General features: G+C 49.0%; 6 protein-coding genes across 6 annotated transcripts; 3 read left to right on the top strand and 3 right to left on the bottom strand.

Annotated features, from left to right (window-relative positions):
- Positions 1-318: 318 nt before the first annotated feature.
- Positions 319-2473, top strand: APUU_60235A (uncharacterized protein; the record flags this gene model as incomplete). Its single annotated transcript, XM_041693454.1, has 3 exons — positions 319-490; positions 541-2088; positions 2148-2473. 3 exons carry the CDS (start codon positions 319-321, stop codon positions 2471-2473), a joined length of 2046 nt encoding a protein of 681 aa, XP_041559382.1.
- A 48-nt stretch (positions 2474-2521) lies between these two features.
- APUU_60236S (sterol desaturase family protein) lies at positions 2522-3573 on the bottom strand (the record flags this gene model as incomplete). Its single annotated transcript, XM_041693453.1, has 3 exons — positions 2522-2721; positions 2774-3279; positions 3347-3573. The coding sequence occupies 3 exons, from the start codon at positions 3571-3573 to the stop codon at positions 2522-2524; spliced, it is 933 nt and encodes a 310-aa protein (XP_041559381.1).
- A 584-nt stretch (positions 3574-4157) lies between these two features.
- On the top strand, positions 4158-5746 carry APUU_60234A (putative 2-oxo acid dehydrogenases acyltransferase; the record flags this gene model as incomplete). The annotated part of the gene is made up of 4 exons (XM_041693452.1): positions 4158-4329; positions 4401-4504; positions 4568-4639; positions 4694-5746. 4 exons carry the CDS (start codon positions 4158-4160, stop codon positions 5744-5746), a joined length of 1401 nt encoding a protein of 466 aa, XP_041559380.1.
- Positions 5747-7026: 1280 nt separating this feature from the next.
- VPS26 (vacuolar protein sorting-associated protein 26) lies at positions 7027-8819 on the bottom strand (the record flags this gene model as incomplete). Its single annotated transcript, XM_041693451.1, has 5 exons — positions 7027-7250; positions 7636-7752; positions 7927-7951; positions 8010-8482; positions 8600-8819. The coding sequence occupies 5 exons, from the start codon at positions 8817-8819 to the stop codon at positions 7027-7029; spliced, it is 1059 nt and encodes a 352-aa protein (XP_041559379.1).
- A 2311-nt stretch (positions 8820-11130) lies between these two features.
- APUU_60232A (gluconokinase) lies at positions 11131-11884 on the top strand (the record flags this gene model as incomplete). Its single annotated transcript, XM_041693450.1, has 2 exons — positions 11131-11361; positions 11417-11884. 2 exons carry the CDS (start codon positions 11131-11133, stop codon positions 11882-11884), a joined length of 699 nt encoding a protein of 232 aa, XP_041559378.1.
- Positions 11885-12242: 358 nt separating this feature from the next.
- Positions 12243-17666, bottom strand: APUU_60231S (putative endosomal peripheral membrane protein (Mon2); the record flags this gene model as incomplete). The annotated part of the gene is made up of 6 exons (XM_041693449.1): positions 12243-16769; positions 16823-16911; positions 16965-17171; positions 17221-17394; positions 17459-17525; positions 17589-17666. The coding sequence occupies 6 exons, from the start codon at positions 17664-17666 to the stop codon at positions 12243-12245; spliced, it is 5142 nt and encodes a 1713-aa protein (XP_041559377.1).
- Positions 17667-17702: the final 36 nt, after the last annotated feature.

The raw sequence follows: 17702 nt of genomic DNA, 5'->3' as shown, positions 1-17702 counted from the left end.
GCTGAAGTTCAATCCGATGTAGATCCAATTCAGATTGGCGAATATTGAGGATCGTCCTCGAAGTTTGTCCTCGTCTTTTGCTGATGGAGGGGAAGGGTAAGTGCAACAGACTCGGCGCTGTTTCCAATGGCCGCATCCCGGACCCCGCGCCATCACTAAGTATATTCACATCCTTACACTACAACAGAGGAGCATGGCATCAATTAGTTAACTCTTGACAATTCTATTTCAGCCCCGTCTGTATGCAGGTGGACCAGTCGTCGGGATGCTGTATATGGCTGATTAATCACATGAAATAGTAGAATCACATGATCCTGTATGCAGGTTTCGATAGATCGCATCAAACCACCACGATCGTGCATCTCCACTTCTACTTCTCATTTGACCAATGTCATTCTTGGGCAGTCCACGTATGGAACCATGTTCCGGTGCGCTCAGTGTGATAAATCTTATCAGCGAAAGGCGCATTTGCAACGCCATGAGGTGACCCGTAAGCATAATGAGTTCCCCCTGCATCTTCGCCCATTGACTATCGATTAGATACCGGCCAGGCCGCTACTGCATGTCCGTTCTGTAGGAAACTTTTTCTGAAACCGTACAGTCTTCTTGTCCTAGGACCGGTAATTGAGCTATGCCTAACTCGTTCTCTGCACAGAGAGGTCGCGCGACGGCATGGTAAAACATGCGCGACAAAACACAACAGGCAGCCTGCCCCAGCAGCCAAACCAGGGAGAAAAAGACAGTCTTGCGATCAGTGTTTCTCTATGAAAAAGGCTTGCGACAAAGGCCCTCCATGCTCTCGTTGTCTTTCGCTAGGACTACAATGCACGTTCGAATCGCAGCAGGCGTCTTCTCCGACAGATTCCAGCTCGACGGCTTTTTCATTATCGCCATCAATACAATCTTCTGTGCCATCAAAAAATGACACGCAATTCTCTTTTCTCCGGCACTTTACCGACCCGTTCGTGGAAAAGGACCGGCTCGCCATTGGGACAACCGCAGAATGTTCCATCCCGAGAAACCTTGAAAATCTTTATTCTCATCTGGAAGATGCTCTCATACCACTTGATTCCATGGCGGCGTTGTTTGGTGATTTTTCGGGCATGAGCTCTTTCTTCCAACCTCCTTTGACCACGGATAGTCATATCCCTACAGACTTTCTGTCCTCTGGACCGGGGCCCACCAAGCTCTCGGGACAGTTAAACGAACTGATGATGGAACTCGTTGAAACGTCCAAATCTATGAAAATTGAGAGCGCGGATAATACACAGTTATTATACGATACTTCTCAACTGGCCTCCCTTTTTACCGTCTCCAACATTGCCATATTCGTCTCAGTATTCTTCCACTCCCTTCACTGGCATCTCCCGGTTGTGCATTTTCCCACATTCGATCCGGGAAATGTTTCCAACCCGCTCCTGCTCTCAATATTTTTAACGGGTGCAACATACAGCAATTCATTGGACGATGCATATCTGTTGCCCCGGCTTCTTGATGTGGCTGAAGAATTCATATTTCGTAGTGTTACTGCCCTATCTACTCAGTCTACTCTGCCAACTCACAAGATTGCAAGCCAGCACTCTACAATCCAGCTCATCCAAGCCGCTCTAATTATCGAGATGCTGCAGTTCGGGCAAGAGAGGGTCGAGACTAGGCGCCGCATTCGGATCATTCGTCATCCAAGTTTGGTATCTCTTATGCGTTGCTTGGGCATATTCCACCTGAAACGGTCAATGGCGCCTACATCTAACAGTGGCGAGGATGGTTCGTGGGGATTATTGGTAGCGGAGGAAGTATGCATACGCCTTGCTTCATGGGTATTTCTTGCGGACGGGTTCCTCACACTCTGTTTCAGAAATCGTCCCAGTATATCCATATTTGAACTGGACTGCTCGTTTCCATGGAAAACGGAGCTATGGGAGGCCGAAGATGCGTCGACATTCAATCGCATTGCCATGGATTATGAAGCAGAGCTCCCACTACCCTCTGTAAGGGAAGCAGTTCGGCTGTTGCTCGACAATCCGGACCCTGGACCCATCCCTTCCAGACTCTCACTTTCAGCAGAACATTTGCTAATCATGATCTATGGTATGCTGCATCGCAAGCTTTATATTTGGACAGTTTTGCTAAAAGAAAATTACTCCCAGCACTAAATTCCCTCGCATTCATGGCCAGAGTCGACTTTTTCGGGTCTGTACCATTGGAGAAGATAAGATCTGCCGCCAATAACTGGAAGCAAATATGGGATTCCGCATCCTCAAACAACGAACAGAAACTTCTTCTAGGATACCCGAAACATGCCAAAGAGCTTTGGCTACTACTGACGGTCACGCTTGACATTGCCAGCCAACGAACAAATCTTCCATATTTGGATTCAGACAGCGCTGCAACAGATGATCTGGGGAAATTAAATGAATTTATTAAATGGTGCAGTCGGTACATGACAACACCGAGTGCACTAGAAATGGGATGACAAGCCACCCTTTATCTAACATTGGAATATTAACTCAATACCCGTCTTTTACTCGTCCTTCTTGGTGCTCTGGGCCCGAAGATTCTCTTTTTGCAGGAAACCGTCCTCCTTCGGCGTGCGGTATGTCCCTCCTAACCTATCCCAGAGAGTCATAAATTGCCCATAATTATAGTTGAAGTATAAATGATGCATTGTGTGACATGCTGACCCGTTGACAACCACAGAATGAGAGATGTACTCGGCGTCATCTGTTAAGCATTAGAACTGTTTACGGAATTCAATGGCACGAGCACGACTTACGTATCAATACTGTCCATAAGGTCACGAATGTGAAAAGTCCTAGGTAGGCACTTTTCTGCAGCGGAAACAAAAACGGGAAGATATGGTATGGAAGACTCTGCGACCAGCCATCCACTGGGTGGAAAGCGTAGCTGGCGAACGGCGTCGGCACGACCCATTTGTGGTGTGGCTTGTGCAGGTGGCGGTATACAGATGGGATATGCAGCCATCGATGGATCCAATAGATTCCGCAGTCCGTGAAACACACGAATAGCGGATATTGCAACCACGTATACCCGGGGAATGGGGCTTCACTCGAAAAGTCGTAAAGCTTAGACCAGCCACGCACCTCGGCTACGAAGAAAGGTGCAGTCAAGATAGCTATCACAGGGATCGCGCTCACGCCTTGCTTAATCTCGAGGCGCATTTGGTTTTTGAGGAAATGAGGATGCCGCAGGAGCCGCTTGTCCCACATTGTATGGTAGACAACGAAGCTACCGATGAGGTACATGGCCAAACCGAAGACCCTGCCGAATGAAAAAAAAAGTGCCCTGGTTAGTACATGGTTTTCCTGGAGGGGGCCCGCAAACGTACCAGGCAATTAGGAATAGAGACATCGCCTGCCGCACAATGTCGTCTCGCTTCCATATGCTCGCGTCCACATATTCAGACGGTTCCAGAGGAATATAAACACCGATATGTTGGTTATAGGCTTTCTGTGATGGCGATCCTACGTCTCCAGCTCCATTTGGTGCCGGCAATATCGACGCGTATAATCGGTCGAAGACAAATGTGTCTAGGACGTCGAGAAAAACATCCATCTTGTAGATTAAAGACAGTAGGACACAAAATAGAAACTCCCTCAGATGGTTGAAAAAAGTTGGATGGCTTGTTGTATGACGACGTAACCCTTCTTATATTGGGAAATACCTACATGATGCCATACCAGGGCTGGGGATTTCCTGCTGCGGCCATTCCCTACTACGGAGAATACCTACCTCAGGTTTACCTACCAGGCGGAGTATACCCACACGGGAAATACCTACATCAGGGGCTACTTACCCACACTGTACACGCCACCTTGGATTGTCCTGTCCCGGTGAAACCTAGACCCGAGTGGCTTGATGGGTATCTGCTGGAATTACCAACCATCCCTATAATCTTCGGTAGATAAACGAGCTCGCGCCCCTATCTATATACCCAAGACCAAGCCCTATCTTCCACGTGATTTACCCACCGATTCCCCGAAATGCGGAGAGCCCCACGTGACATTACGCTATGCGTCGGTTATCGTCGGCGGTTGGAAGCGCATAATGCGGGGAGATAAAAGAAAGGGAGTGAGGATTGTTCGCCCATCGCGAGGACTCTTGTTTCTATATTCCCCTGTCTGACTGCAGATTCAACAATGAATATCCTACGTTGCAGTGGGGCCTACTCCAGAGCCTGGACATCCGCTCAATCCCGCACAGCCTTGAATAGTGTTCGATCACCTACGATATGTCCTCCTCGGCGGAGTTTCCACGCTGCTTTGGCTCTTGGTGGTATTAGGTCCCAAGTATTGAAAGATGTTGGTGAAGGTGCGTTCTTTTTTATCTATCCGAACCGTCATGATGTTCTGTCTGATAGCTAATCTCAATTCATCTCACAGGGATAACGGAGGTCCAGATCATTCAGTGGTATGTTGAGGAAGGGGCTCGGATTGAAGAGTGGAATCCGCTTTGCCAGTATCAGTCTGATAAGGCGGTCGATGATGTTTGTGGACCTTGTCGTTCTGAATGGAATCTTTGTGTTTCAAGCTAATATATATATATTCAGATTACATCGAGGTATGAGGGCATTGTGAAGAAATTGTATTTCCAAGCGGATGATACTGTTCCCACAGGAAGGGTAAGACCATATACTGATATTTCAATTGTGCTTGCTAATTTCGGGTGGTCGTAGGCACTTTGCGATATAGAAGTCGACGACGCCAAGTACCCCGAAGATCATCCTCCGGCCGCGGCGGAGCCCTCTCCACCAGCGCATACTACAACAGGGTCACAGACAACACCCCAAACCGTTCCGGCGTCAGCTGCTCTCTCGACTACGGATACTACAGGCAATTTACCGAAGTCACGCTTTGCTACACTTGCTACCCCGGCTGTCCGCGGGCTACTGAAGACATTGAATGTGAATATCGAAGATGTGAACGGAACAGGCAAGGATGGACGTGTGCTGAAGGAGGACATCCATAAGTTTGTTGCAATGAGGGACACACCGAGTACAGCTGTACCAGCGTCACAGCAAGCCGACACAGCGGTTAGCCTAACGCCAATTCAATCACAGATGTTCAAGGCTATGACTCGGTCACTGACGATTCCTCACTTCGGATATGCCGATGAGCTCAATATCAACAACATATCGGCCTTGAGAAAGAAGATCGCCAACGACAAGAACGACCCAAGAAAGATCACGTTCCTCTCATTCGTGATCAAAGCGGTTTCGCTTGCTCTGAATGAGTACCCTATTCTCAACGCGAAAGTCGATACCAGCAACCCCGACAAGCCGCAGCTTATTATGCGACCAAGACACAACATCGGAATTGCGATGGATACCCCGCAGGGTCTGATAGTCCCTAACATCAAGGACGTGGGCAGCATTTCCATTCTAGACGTCGCGCAGGAGGTCTCGCGTTTAAGTGCACTAGGGAAGGAAGGTAAACTCACTCCTGCAGACCTCAGCGGTGGTACTATCACGGTCTCGAACATTGGAAATATTGGTGGTACTTATGTGAGCCCGGTTATTGTGACCAACGAGGTGGCCATCCTAGGAGTCGGAAGGTCACGGACAATACCCGTTTTCGATGAAGCCGACCAGGTAGCCAAGGGCGAGGTAGTGAATTTCAGCTGGAGTGCGGATCACCGAGTTGTGGATGGTGCAACAATGGCGAGGATGGCAAGCAAGGTCAAGGAACTTATCGAGTCACCAGAGCGCATGCTCTTGAGCCTGCGATAGCCTGGCTCTAAATGTAGGGCCGAGCGTGGTATTTAGAGGTACATAGATCATAATGGAGAACTCTCAGGTATAGTGTGTGCCGTAAAGCTCCTCTACTACGTTAACTGCCGTGTCGAGCCTCCGCCGCCAGTGAAGATTCCACCTCCTCAGAGTGTGGAAACTTCGAACAGGTGCATGGAGTTGGACTGGTTGGACCCTCGACGCCGCCTGGTTGATCTTATCCCTGCTGATGAGCCTATCAATCTGGATGATAGGAACTCCCGTACAATTTTGGAAAGTTGGATCCTTTCTTTCTGCGGTTCGGAGACCAAGATTGAAGAATGGGACCCGTTTACGGCCGAGATGAGATCTCTGTCGTTCCCATTAGACATGGATATTCCTGCAAAATTACGGGAGGCACTTGATAGGAGTCTATCACACCTGTAGCTGGTTTTTTCTGCTGTGTCATCTTCCAAGAAAAACTGGAAGACAGTTTCCGCGTCTGGCCCGATCCTTGTTCAATATCCCATCTGGCCATTTCGCTTCAAACAAGTCGAAGCAATAGCAAACGAGATCCTCCGGTGTTGGTTGTTTGTTCGAAATGCCTTCTCCCATCCACGCGCCTCCCTATATGAGGATTGTTGGCTGAATGATTGATCTTGCAAACTAACCACTAAAACCATTTCAATTTCGTTTCTTGCTGGAGTTCCTTGTTGGAGTATGCAGGTTTTTTTCTTGGTTTGCTTTTATGCAACTGTTTTTGCAATTTTATTCCGGAGGCTGTTGCCTCCCTTGAGGAAAGCAGCTGCTAGGATTGATGATCAGGAAACAGTAAGATATATATTTTAAGCTATATCTAACAGTTCACGAGTCCACGGGTCGAAATAATAATGCAATCGTCAAATGATGAACTAATCCAAGCGTATTCTACACCTTAAGCATGACAACCGTATACCAAACCCATGCTGCGGTACTCGTTGTGGTCAATAATACACTAAAACAGAACTACTAGCGTTATGAGAGTCGCCGGCTCAAGAAAAGAAAGTTCGTGGAGTAGTAGTAAAAAGTAAAGTGTATTCTCACTAGCAGGCTAGAAAGGAAATAGGAAGACACAGCATACGTATACAGGAATATACATAGTGAGTAGCAGAGGAATGGCGAGGGTATATGTTGATACCGCGATAGCTGGTATCATATCGGAAGTAGATAGGATAGGTGAGCGGGAGGTTTAGCCCCAACTAATCAGGGTGGATGGTGCTCGTTTGCTCGGAAAGTATGGTTCGCGCTAGTCCACGTCATACTTACTCCGCGGCCACAGGAGCGGTTGCTTGTGCTTGTTGCTGGTTGTTTGGATGCTCTCTTCCTGGGCCAGGAGTCGCAGAGCCTGGTGGGAGCTGGTGGTGTTTTTGCTCGGCGGCCTGCCGCATCTGGATCTGCTGCTGCCGGGCTACTTCAGGCGTTGGGGGGATTTCGGGAGCGAGACGATGGAGAATGATTTCGGATTGTTTGAAGTATCGACGAGCGTCTAAAAGATGAGGAGTTAGTATACAAGGGCCCACAAGATAGGCAAAAATACAGCGGTCGGTGTAAAATATAAAACCGGACGAATAACTGGGGACGGTGGAGTCCACCACGTGAGGGTCTTTTAGCGTGGGGGTTTCAGCCGGGGAGACGCCGATAATGGTGCCTGTAACCAACCGGGCCGAGCGCCGCGCAACTTTGACTGGTCCGAAATCGTGATCAATTGCCGACGGCTATTGATGGATTGGACAAGGGGAAATTGGCGGTGAGAAAGATACTCAGGCACCAAAGATACATTTGTGAGGCAGTTGCCAGCAATGCGCTCAAATTCAAGGCGCAGTGAGATAAGAAAGGATACATCATGGGCCCGTGCAACCAGGTTAACGTACCTTCGTCAATGAGAACTAAACTCAGATAATAACGTGTCGAAAACTTCATGTTGACATCCCGGAAAGTTGGCGTCAAGTCAAATCCACCAAGGAACAAACGAATAGGAATGGTTTCACCTGCTGATAGTAAGCACAAGTTCATCCCAGTTGTCTTTCCCTTCATCTCCCCCGCGCAGTCGTCTTTCTGTCTGAACAGGCGGAGGGGATCACGTTTCAACGAATCGAGGGTCTCAAAAGGCGATCGGAGAGCTTAAAAGCGTATGCAAGGAGGAACAAATGCGAAGGGCTTACCTCTAGAAGGTGATCCGTCCATGATCTTTGCTCGGTTAGCCAATCAGCAAACAATTCGCGGCGGTATAATTTCAAACACTAACCTCAAATCGCACCAACGTCTCGCTCTCATTATACTCATTCGGCCGGGTCCCAGTCGTTTCTCGTCGAATAATCGATAGCTCCATGTGTTTGATCTTCAGGCGTACCAGGAGGAAGTAAATGCGTCCCACGATGACATCCTTGAGGTGGTACTTCGACTTGGAGTATTCAAACTCTATGTGCAGGCAGTCTTCGATACCAACATCCATCTTGATCGGGTTGTTGCTCTCTTCTGGCATGCGATAAGAATAAACCCATAAGTCCTTCTCTCGAATCACGTCCGCCATGCGCCTAGATACCGTCACCCGGACAAAATACCGTAGCTTCACGTTGATGCCATTGTATGATTCGTATTGCTTCTCGACATTCTTGAAGTTGAAGGGGAAGGTTTGGGGGTGTTGCAGCTCGCCGGGAGCCGCGAGTTCCTGGACCAAGGATAGGAATTCGTGGTGGTTGCCTCTATCGTAGAATATCTCTGTATCATGCGCAAAGCTTCGTATTAGTAAGTTGTCACAGGAATATTCCATCTTGATAAGACCGTTCGCAACACGCGCGCATGGCTTAACGAAGCCAGCCAGCTAGCTTTCCGTACCTATCGTCCCGATAAACTGCACTTTGATGCCTGTGTGTTCCAGCCGTTTACCGTCCTTGGGTCTGACAGTTACAGCACCCTTGACTGATTCTCCGTCCATGTAAAGGGGCACCTTCTCCCGATGGCCCTTTTCCAGCTTGACATCCACCATCTGGCGCTCGTCGCCATCCTCAAGGACAACGTCGATGTCAAGCGGGGTTGAGAAGAAGAGGGAAGTCATGGTGAGTATACCGATATATTGGTACTTCTCAATTTGTCAATTCGGCCGCGTAGGTCAGAGAACCACAATGACAAGAATAACGGCCACTCGTTGAGCTCAGATGAGCTTCTCACTGGGGTCGACAGCATCTCGCATTACTGCCTGGCGGTGGCATATGCGGATTACGTAAGGTGTCCGCCTGAGTCTGCGGACAATAAGCACGACGCCAAAACCTCAGCTGGTTGTCACTTCGAGCTTCGGGGAAGCCATATAATTTAATTTTTTTCTCGATATGGTGAACTATATCTAACACGCCCAGTTGTCGCTGAGCAAGACCAGTGTTTGAAGTTACATGGCTCAGTAGTCAGCAATCCATGTCGACGGAGCACATACGCTGCCAAGAAGGGCCGCGGTCGAACAATGGTGTCTCGCCCCAGCAATTACGGTATACGCAGCAAATAATATACTCTGAATACCTTCCGAGAGAGTCATTCTGCCAGAATGAAAGGGCATTTGGTGCGGGGTTTTGGATGGACCAGATGTTCTGTGTGGCTGTTTGAAGCCATATAACACCGAGGAAACCCATTTCCGTTGCACCGAGCAAAGAATTGAGTGTCCTCATTCGCCAGCCGGCAGAAAGGTGCAGGAATACGAGAAAGTCGGAGCAAACATACTGAGTCATCTGTGCAGACCAGACAGATCATCAGGGAATGCTTTCCTGCAGGAAGACTTGCATTTTTTCCACCGCATGAGCCTCAGCGGATTTCCCCGGATTCAAGCCACACCCAAACTGCCCCATTGTCAACCAATCATAATCCTCTAACATCTTATCCCCGATGGAACGGTCTGTCACTCAGGAGTTAATACCGTCATCATCGGGCGAACTGACAAGGCTACTGATAGCGCCTGAATCGCCATGACAGCTGGGGTTTACCCTGGAGAGTGGCGTTTGACCAAGAACTGAAAGTCCGGTGGTTTGTCCGATTGCTACTCGTCACAAAGCAATCACGAGAGATCAGGTTTCCCAGGTTGGACAGCATTGCATGGTTACCAGTTTACCAGTGATTTAGGCACCAAGATCCTGTGAGACCGCCAGATTTCCAGGTTATGGTGGGCAACAGCACGGGTCGTCTACCACGGCAGGTGGACGAGCCGAATCTGATAAACGAAGATCCGGGCACAGACCCGTCAGGGTCATGGCTGTCACAGACGGAGACGCTCAGACTACACTTTTAAGCGTTGACAGGAGCAGATACGTCCATCGGCCTCTTCTTTGGTCTGTGGGAGTGAAAGTACGATGCTGTATCATTTCCGAATAACATCCCACGCAATACCATAGCTGCCTAATGCGGTATAGCGTGGGGGCACACGACGGCCTTTGAATGCCTGGATGGATTTTGATGGAAGCATTTTTCACAAGATGATTGGCCTTTGGCGAGGGTTCTTCATGTTTCGCACAAATCAGAGCCCTTGCCCGATTCCTCAACTGAGAAACCATTCTTTCTCAAGCTTGTAATTTTGTATTAATTGCAGTACCTGCTTCGCCCCCGGCCTCCCCGGCTAATGAACACTAGTATGTGACATCATAGACAAGAGATCGCACTCTTTTCATGGCCGCCAGATGAGATTTGCAAGTTAATCTGAAGTGGTAAACGCGATTCCTTGCATCGCGGATTTGAATATCCTCATTTGATCAATTGTATGTTGAAATCCACAGCACTGTGAACAGTGTACACCGTATTTAGTTGTCGGGTGTGTCTGCGATCAGCCGCTAACAACCAGACCGCTGGACTCGCTCTTCCAGGACTTTGTTTGCTTCCCCCACTCTCCCCCACCGGCTGTATTCATATGTATTTCTCTTTTCCCCTTGCTCGTTTAATCGCCGATTTCCTACTGATATCGCTAATCCATCGCCCGGAATGGGGAGTCGGGAAGTGGTCCTGGTATACAAATATTGGGCCATGACCCACTGGTGCAAACCCGGTCCCGACTCCTGAGACAGTCCTGATTTACCATTTATTAACCCTGGCTATCCTGACACAATATAATCTGCTCCTGCCCTCATCCTGTACTTGTACTCTCACCCTTTCACCCGTTTGCGTTTGCGGCTATTCACTCTAATCAACTGCTACTACGTGCCACTCTGTTGTCTTTTGTACTACAGTTGCAATCAACCCTCCCAACACATCTAAACTTTGCGCCTGCGGCGACGCAACGACTGTGCCTGTTCATACGCCGTCTTCACTACTCTCGCACCCTCACCCTCACGTCATCCTCCTTCATTCCTGTGTATAAATAGCGAGAGAGCTCCTCTCTTTAACCTCTTTCCAATATGTTATCCGCCGGCGAGCGTCAACCTCCAACGGTCATAGATCCTTCGCGCACGAAAGTCTCGGCGCTCAGCCACACAACAGCACCGTCTTCAAGTTCAACGCAAGTCGCAATGTCTTCAGACAACCTCCAACACATCTGGATCGTCACTGGTCCCGCCGGCAGCGGCAAAAGTACTGTCGGAATATACCTCCACCAACAATTGGGCGTTCCATTCCTTGAGGGTGACGACGTAAGTCTTCTCGCCTATCTATAAATCTACCCTATCCGGACTAACACATCGACAGTACCACCCGGCCTCCAACAAAGCCAAAATGGGCTCCGGCATCCCTCTCACCGATGCGGACCGCTGGGACTGGCTCATCGCCCTACGCAACGCAGCAACAACCCTCCTCACTCCCACCTCCCCATCCACCCCAGCACCCCGCGGCGTCGTCGTCGCCTGCTCCGCGCTGAAAGAAAAGTATCGCGATGTTATGCGCCTTGCTGCCTACGGCACCCCAAATGTGCGCATCCACTTCGTCTACCTCAAGCTCGACCGCTCGACCCTGTTTGCGCGCGTCTCCGCCCGCCAGGCGCATTACATGAAACCTGGAATGGTGGAGAGCCAGCTTAAGGATTTGGAGGAGCCTGGCTCCGCTGAGTGGGATGTTCTTACCGTTGATGTACACGCCGAGGCTGCAGTTGTGCAGAAGGACGTTATGACCGCTGTACAGTCGGTCTTGGCTGGGTATGAGGCTGGAGCTTCACTCTGAGATTTGAATTCATGGGCCCTCGGCTTTTTTTTTTTTTTTTTTTTTTCTCTTTTTGCTGTTTATCCCAAGGAGTTTCATCCAGGGTATGGGATGCATGGGTGGTGTTTTCGGGGAGTTTTAACTAGGTTTTTTTTTAGCTTTTTTAGCTTTTCTTTTCAACACTAGTACCCTACATGGTTTTGCTGGAACCGAACCATACAATGCATCGAACTTTGACTATTGTTTTTGTCTATGGAGCGCCAGGAGGCATGGTCTTTGGCAACAGTAACGTACAATATGAGGCAACGCTAAAGTAACAAGCAAAAAAGTACCCGTGTGTATATCTATGCGTCCTAGTGCATATAGTAAAGTGACGATATTATGCGGGACTGCCAACCTCATGTAACACTTTGCCCAGAGCACGTAACACTTGTCCATCATCTCGCTCCTTGCCCGCCACTTGCACTGCCTGCACAACAAGTGGATATATCCACACAAGGTGTTTCTTGTGGTTCTGGTTTTGGCCGGGTACTGAGCTTGGCGTAGGCGGTAGTGGGATCGCTGATGGTTCGCTCCGGAGATTGACCATTCCTTCAAGAAGATGCAATAACGCCTTGCGTGCTGGGGTCGGCTGTGGCATGAGCCCGCGCAGGGGTTGATCTGCAATATAGCCCTTTAATGAGACAGCACATCGGAGGATGAGGTATGGGGATGTGGAACGAGCAATCGAGATCTTTTTCTGGGCGTCTTCATCCGTCGATGAGCTTTGGCCGGGTGATGATGATAGCTGAAACAGAGTGTCTAGTGTGTGATATGCCATCTTGGTTCGAGTAGTTGGCGGTGGGTCGAAGGTTCTTCCTGGGCGTACATCATATATACCTTCAAGTGGCCCATTCTCATGGTATTTGTTTGGCAGATCGTGTCGTTGTGGGTGATAGATAAAAGAGGAATGAAGTAGAGCGCAGGCGAAATCCCGCCTAATGTTATCCTGAATTGCTGAAGCCCCGAGTGATGGAATGATTAGAGACTTCAGCTTTGAAAATGCATCAATGTCAAAAGCTTCGTCGGATAATAGAGAAGCGCCCGGGATGGATGCGCTTCGGTAGCCCTTGGCGGCGATGATGCCATTCGCAATTTCGATAACACATTTCCAGAATCGAGATACTTCAAGCTCGCTTGCACTATCATATTGCTTCTCCACGTAAGGAATTGCCACCCGCAAAACGTTCAACGACGCTGTGCTTGATTTCTGCCAGAGGCTAGGTTCTTTATCCTTCCCAGGCCATTCATATCGCTGGACGATGGGGTTTGCGAGATGCTCCAGGGCAGTCGATACAGAGCCGTCCCTGAATATATCTCGTTTAATACCATATTCAGCAATGTACCAGCTAAGAAGATCTATCACATTCTTGGAGAAAGCAACGTAGGTCGGTCTTCTGGTATCACTATTTGGTGACCATCTTGAAAGAGCAGAGTCCGCGAACTCTGATAAACACTGGAGAATCTGGCCCTGAAAGTCATCTTTCTCTAAGCACATCATTCTTAAGCAGTCAAGTATCAGGGCCTGCAACTGTGACGGTCGATCGACGTCGGGCGAATATTTAGGGCATATCGAATTCCAAGCGGTCATTTTCATATGTTGTAAAATCGTTTCGATATCCTGCTTCGTTAATTTGTCCTTGTACAAGCGATAAATTTGCTGGAAACTGTGCAGATACGATATCGCGGCATCCTGATTAGGCTGGTCCAAATCCAACGTATCTTCCTTGTCCATCGGGTGGCCACTGGACCATACCGCCCAGGCCGACTGCAGGGACTGCGTACTGAGTCCGTCTGGCTGCTGAACTCGCAAAAGAATGCCAGACAAACTCGAGAACACTGCTTGACTAAAAGCAATAAGGCGCCGGTTGGCTAGCTTTTGAAAATAGTCAAGCAATCGCTTCCAAGATCGGTCGAACATATCATCTTTCGTGATAGTCTCAAAGAAGTTGGTGACAAGATCAGAGATCCCTTTTATCACAAGAACTGCTGTCTCGGACCATGCCTTTGCCTCATCAGAGTCTTTGCTAGCCTTGCTTTGCACGTTGATGAATGAAGCCTCAATCTGCTCGACCATTCGGAACAAAACACGATTCAAGCATAGAGACCACGCTTTAGGTGAAAGCTGTTGGCCGTAGGCATCAAAAATTCTTAGCAAAGTATGAATCGCGCAGTTTCTGACTTCCGATCTGCTATCTGTCGTGATGTCTACGATCCGCAGCAGGAGCAATAGCCAGAGCGCATTGCTCGAGACAGAGCGATCATTCGTCTTTGCTAATTCAGCAAGTTTATCCTCACTGACAGATAAGTCGACGTGCGTTTCAATAGAGAAGCGCTCTGTCTGATCCTGAAGGAAATCGGAGACGTTCCAAAAGGATGACGTTGTGGTAAGCGATATGTTGAAGACCTGCTGTTGCAGAGCAAATTTTGAGAAGGATTCCACAAGGTCAAGACGACATTGCAGCGGAAGTTGGGTCAAGAAGTCAGATGCTATGAGTTGCAGGCTTTTATATGCAACTTGGATGAGCCGATGGGAGTCGGCTACCAGCGCCCGCCTACCAGCATCGAGGTCTTTCGCGGTGTTGTTGTTTCCCCTTGGTGTCGGTACGCCAAATACACTGGATATGAGGCCAAAAACAGCTTCCCAGCATTGAACAAACGTCTCAGCGAATTGTTCCAGAATATTCTTCAATGTTTCCAAGCTTTGCTCGTGAACTTCAACTATAGAAGCCGATGGAGAGCCCAACTGGCAGCCACTACTTTCGTAGAGCAGTTTGACCTGGGCTTCTAGTGTCTTCAGATTTCTCAACTGTCGCGCATCCCTTTCCAAATCACTTTCGCCAACCATTTGTTTCATCGTCTCAAAGACAAGGGAATTGAGAACCTCATTTGCATGCAGACGGTGATCTTGACCGATCTGGGCGTTAGCTGCAGTTGCCATTAACCGGTCCGTAAGAAGTTCCCAGGCGCTTTGGTCGCTCTCTGCCAGTGATGACAGTCTTTCCAAATTTGCTTTGGCTAAACTCTGTGCTCTATCCAAAACGAACCTTAATTCCTCTTCCTGAATCCTTGATTTCCCTAGCGCATGCGACACACGACGGGACGACCGGCGCATACGACCAGAGCTCGGCTGTAAACGTGCTTGTCCTATACTCATTTCAGGGGCCTCGGTTGTTTTGGGTTCCTCCGTTGCTGCAGAAAGCTCCAAAAGTGCAATCAGGAATTCCCTGAAAGTGTCGTCAGGATAATCACTGGTGCTTTCGAACAACTTGGATGATGCAGAGTGCACGGCCATAATTTCTGCTCCGAGGTTCCCTTGAGGCACATCCCCTACTGTCCCTCCTGTGGCCTCTAAAGCACTGCCGGCTGTACTTTGCGATTTCGTCGGTGATTTGTTAACCAACAAATCTGCATCCTGGAGTGTCCCAAGAATTATTGCCCAAGCAGGCCGATCCATGGTGGGTCCAAGTGCAATGCCCAAATTGAGCAAAGCTCGTAAACAGAGAAGGTTTCTTGTACTGAGGGAGAGGGCTTGGTCGCTTGAGGGCGCTGCGGGGCCTTCTGTGGGTGACTGGGGCGTAACATGGGAGAGTTCGTTGCCCTTTTGTTCCTTTTCCATCACTTCATTTTGTTGAACCCCCGGTGTTGCTTCTGAACTAACAGGATTCGCGATGCTCGTATCAGTTGGCATGGAGGCTTTGCCGAGAGTGGTCAAGAAGGCATCTCTGGGAGTGGACAGTCTTAGGAGACCAGCGACGTGTGTCAGCTTCTGGAAAGACCGAACAAGGTTGTGGTAAAAATCATCGTCTAGCGACGCATATAGAAAAGTCGAACATGTCGCTAGAACGGCCGGCCAACAATCCTCAACAATCCCCGCGCAGGTCCGGATCGTTGACAGTTGAGGATGGGATTCTAGATCGAGAGGGTTGATCGGCACCGGAAACTTTTTAGTTGACCTCGATCGTTTTAAGGAATCTCCCCTTTGTAAGTCCTGCGAAGCTGCCGCAGAGCCCCCATTTCGCTCCCCTGCAATGCGGCCTTTCCGCTTCGGTTTCAGGTCAGGCACTGTAAGCGGAAGGATGAATTTGGCGAGCCCTTCAGCAAATGCGCTTACGCAGTTTAGCACCAAACTGTAAATGTAGGTTTCAGGCGGCAGTGGAGGTTCAGTCTTATCAAGCAGTTCCAGGTACGGTGAGCGAACTACGCTCCACTGATTGCTGATGCCCGGCACATTGGTGTCATTCGATGGAACCGAGGTTCCAATGACTCCTGCCACTCCTCCAACCTCGAGAGTTATTTGCTCTTCCGTGATAGACCGAGTGTGTTCCGCCCGTGATGGCACCGTTGAACGAGCGCTAACACCGATCAAAGAAGGCTTTTCAGCTGCCAGCCGAACAAGCGAAGCCATATGGTCTCGAAGGATATTTTTTCTCCCTTCCTCGGCATCGTATAATGAGTAAATTATCCTGACGAGGCCTGGTTCAGCATATAGGCCTCGAAACATCTCCATACAGAGTACTCGCTTCCATGACGCGGCTCCGTCGGGTTCAAGTAGGTGCGTCAGAAGCGATAGCGCCATTTCACATTCTGCAGTTAATAGAGACAAGTACCGCTTAAGTAGAATAAGGAGAATTCTAGCGATTCGCACCATTTGAGAGAATGTATGCCTTTCCGATAGATATCTAACGGTCATGGGAATGAGGCGACTCCGTAGCACTTGCGTGAGTTCCGGGTGATCAACAAATAGTTGGCCACTGTTGAGGAGAATACTTTCAATCAACTCCAAAGTAAACGCTGGAGAGAGTGACTTGATTCGCAGAAAGTGCAGCTGTTCGCCATCCACAAGCCGACAAAGATCATCCAAAGCCTTACCGGTTAGTCGAGCAAGCGATATTCCAGCAGGACACTGTTAGGACTCACCCGTAAAGCATCCAGCGCAAAATACCCTATTTTCACAAAGCCTCCATCGATTTTCACTGTGGTAGTCGGCATCGACTCTTGGTGCATCTCTATGACGATATAAGAACATGCCACAGGTTTCGTATCACCAAATTTAACTTACGGTCTTCGATAGACACCCGCTCAAACGTGGAAACAACAAGCTGCTGCAACGTAGCCGCTGCCGTACTGGAGACGGCGAGGGTCTTGCTCGACTGCAAGGTTGCACATATCTCAAGTGTCGTGACAAGGAGCTCCCCGCCCAAGTCATTGGAATAGTGCTGTAATAAAGACGGCAAGGTTTGCAAGATCTTGAGCTGAATATCCAGGGCTTCCTGGCGTTAGTCTCGGTGTAATTTGGGAAGAAATCGGTAACTAACTTAGATTTGTTATTTCTTTCAGCCCGCTTAGGACATCCTTCAGCCGCTCTGACGGCAATGACTTAGATGCAACCAGTCGCTGCAGGCAAACGACACCAATTCCGGCGAGTTTTGCATGGCGACTATGGCATGCCAAAATGAACGGGTTAACAAACCGGGGCTTGCGCGCAAGGTCTTTTTATTGCTCAGTACACGATTCCTAAAGGTAAAAAGAAAACCAGAAAGGGTGCAATCTAACCAGCAGATATTTGCGCCTCTGAGGTAGAAGGAAGCGCCTTCAAGTCATTGAGGGACTCGTCAGCAGCCTACAATCTAGTCAGCTGTGGGCTCTGGCATCCCTGCTCCGAGAACAGGAAAGGAGGTCAAACATTTCGCAATTCAGAATTCTTTCTTTTGGATTCTTGGATGAGATTAAGAAGTTCCGACTGTAGTAATTGGGAGGACATTTCCAGTTCAAATATTGCCGCGGACTACGCATGGCC

Source organism: Aspergillus puulaauensis, chromosome 6, assembly GCF_016861865.1.
Source record: "Aspergillus puulaauensis MK2 DNA, chromosome 6, nearly complete sequence".
NCBI classification, from domain to species: Eukaryota; Fungi; Ascomycota; class Eurotiomycetes; order Eurotiales; family Aspergillaceae; genus Aspergillus; species Aspergillus puulaauensis.
Note: the sequence above shows the minus strand (reverse complement) of the source record. Positions and strands in the feature narration are given on the sequence as shown.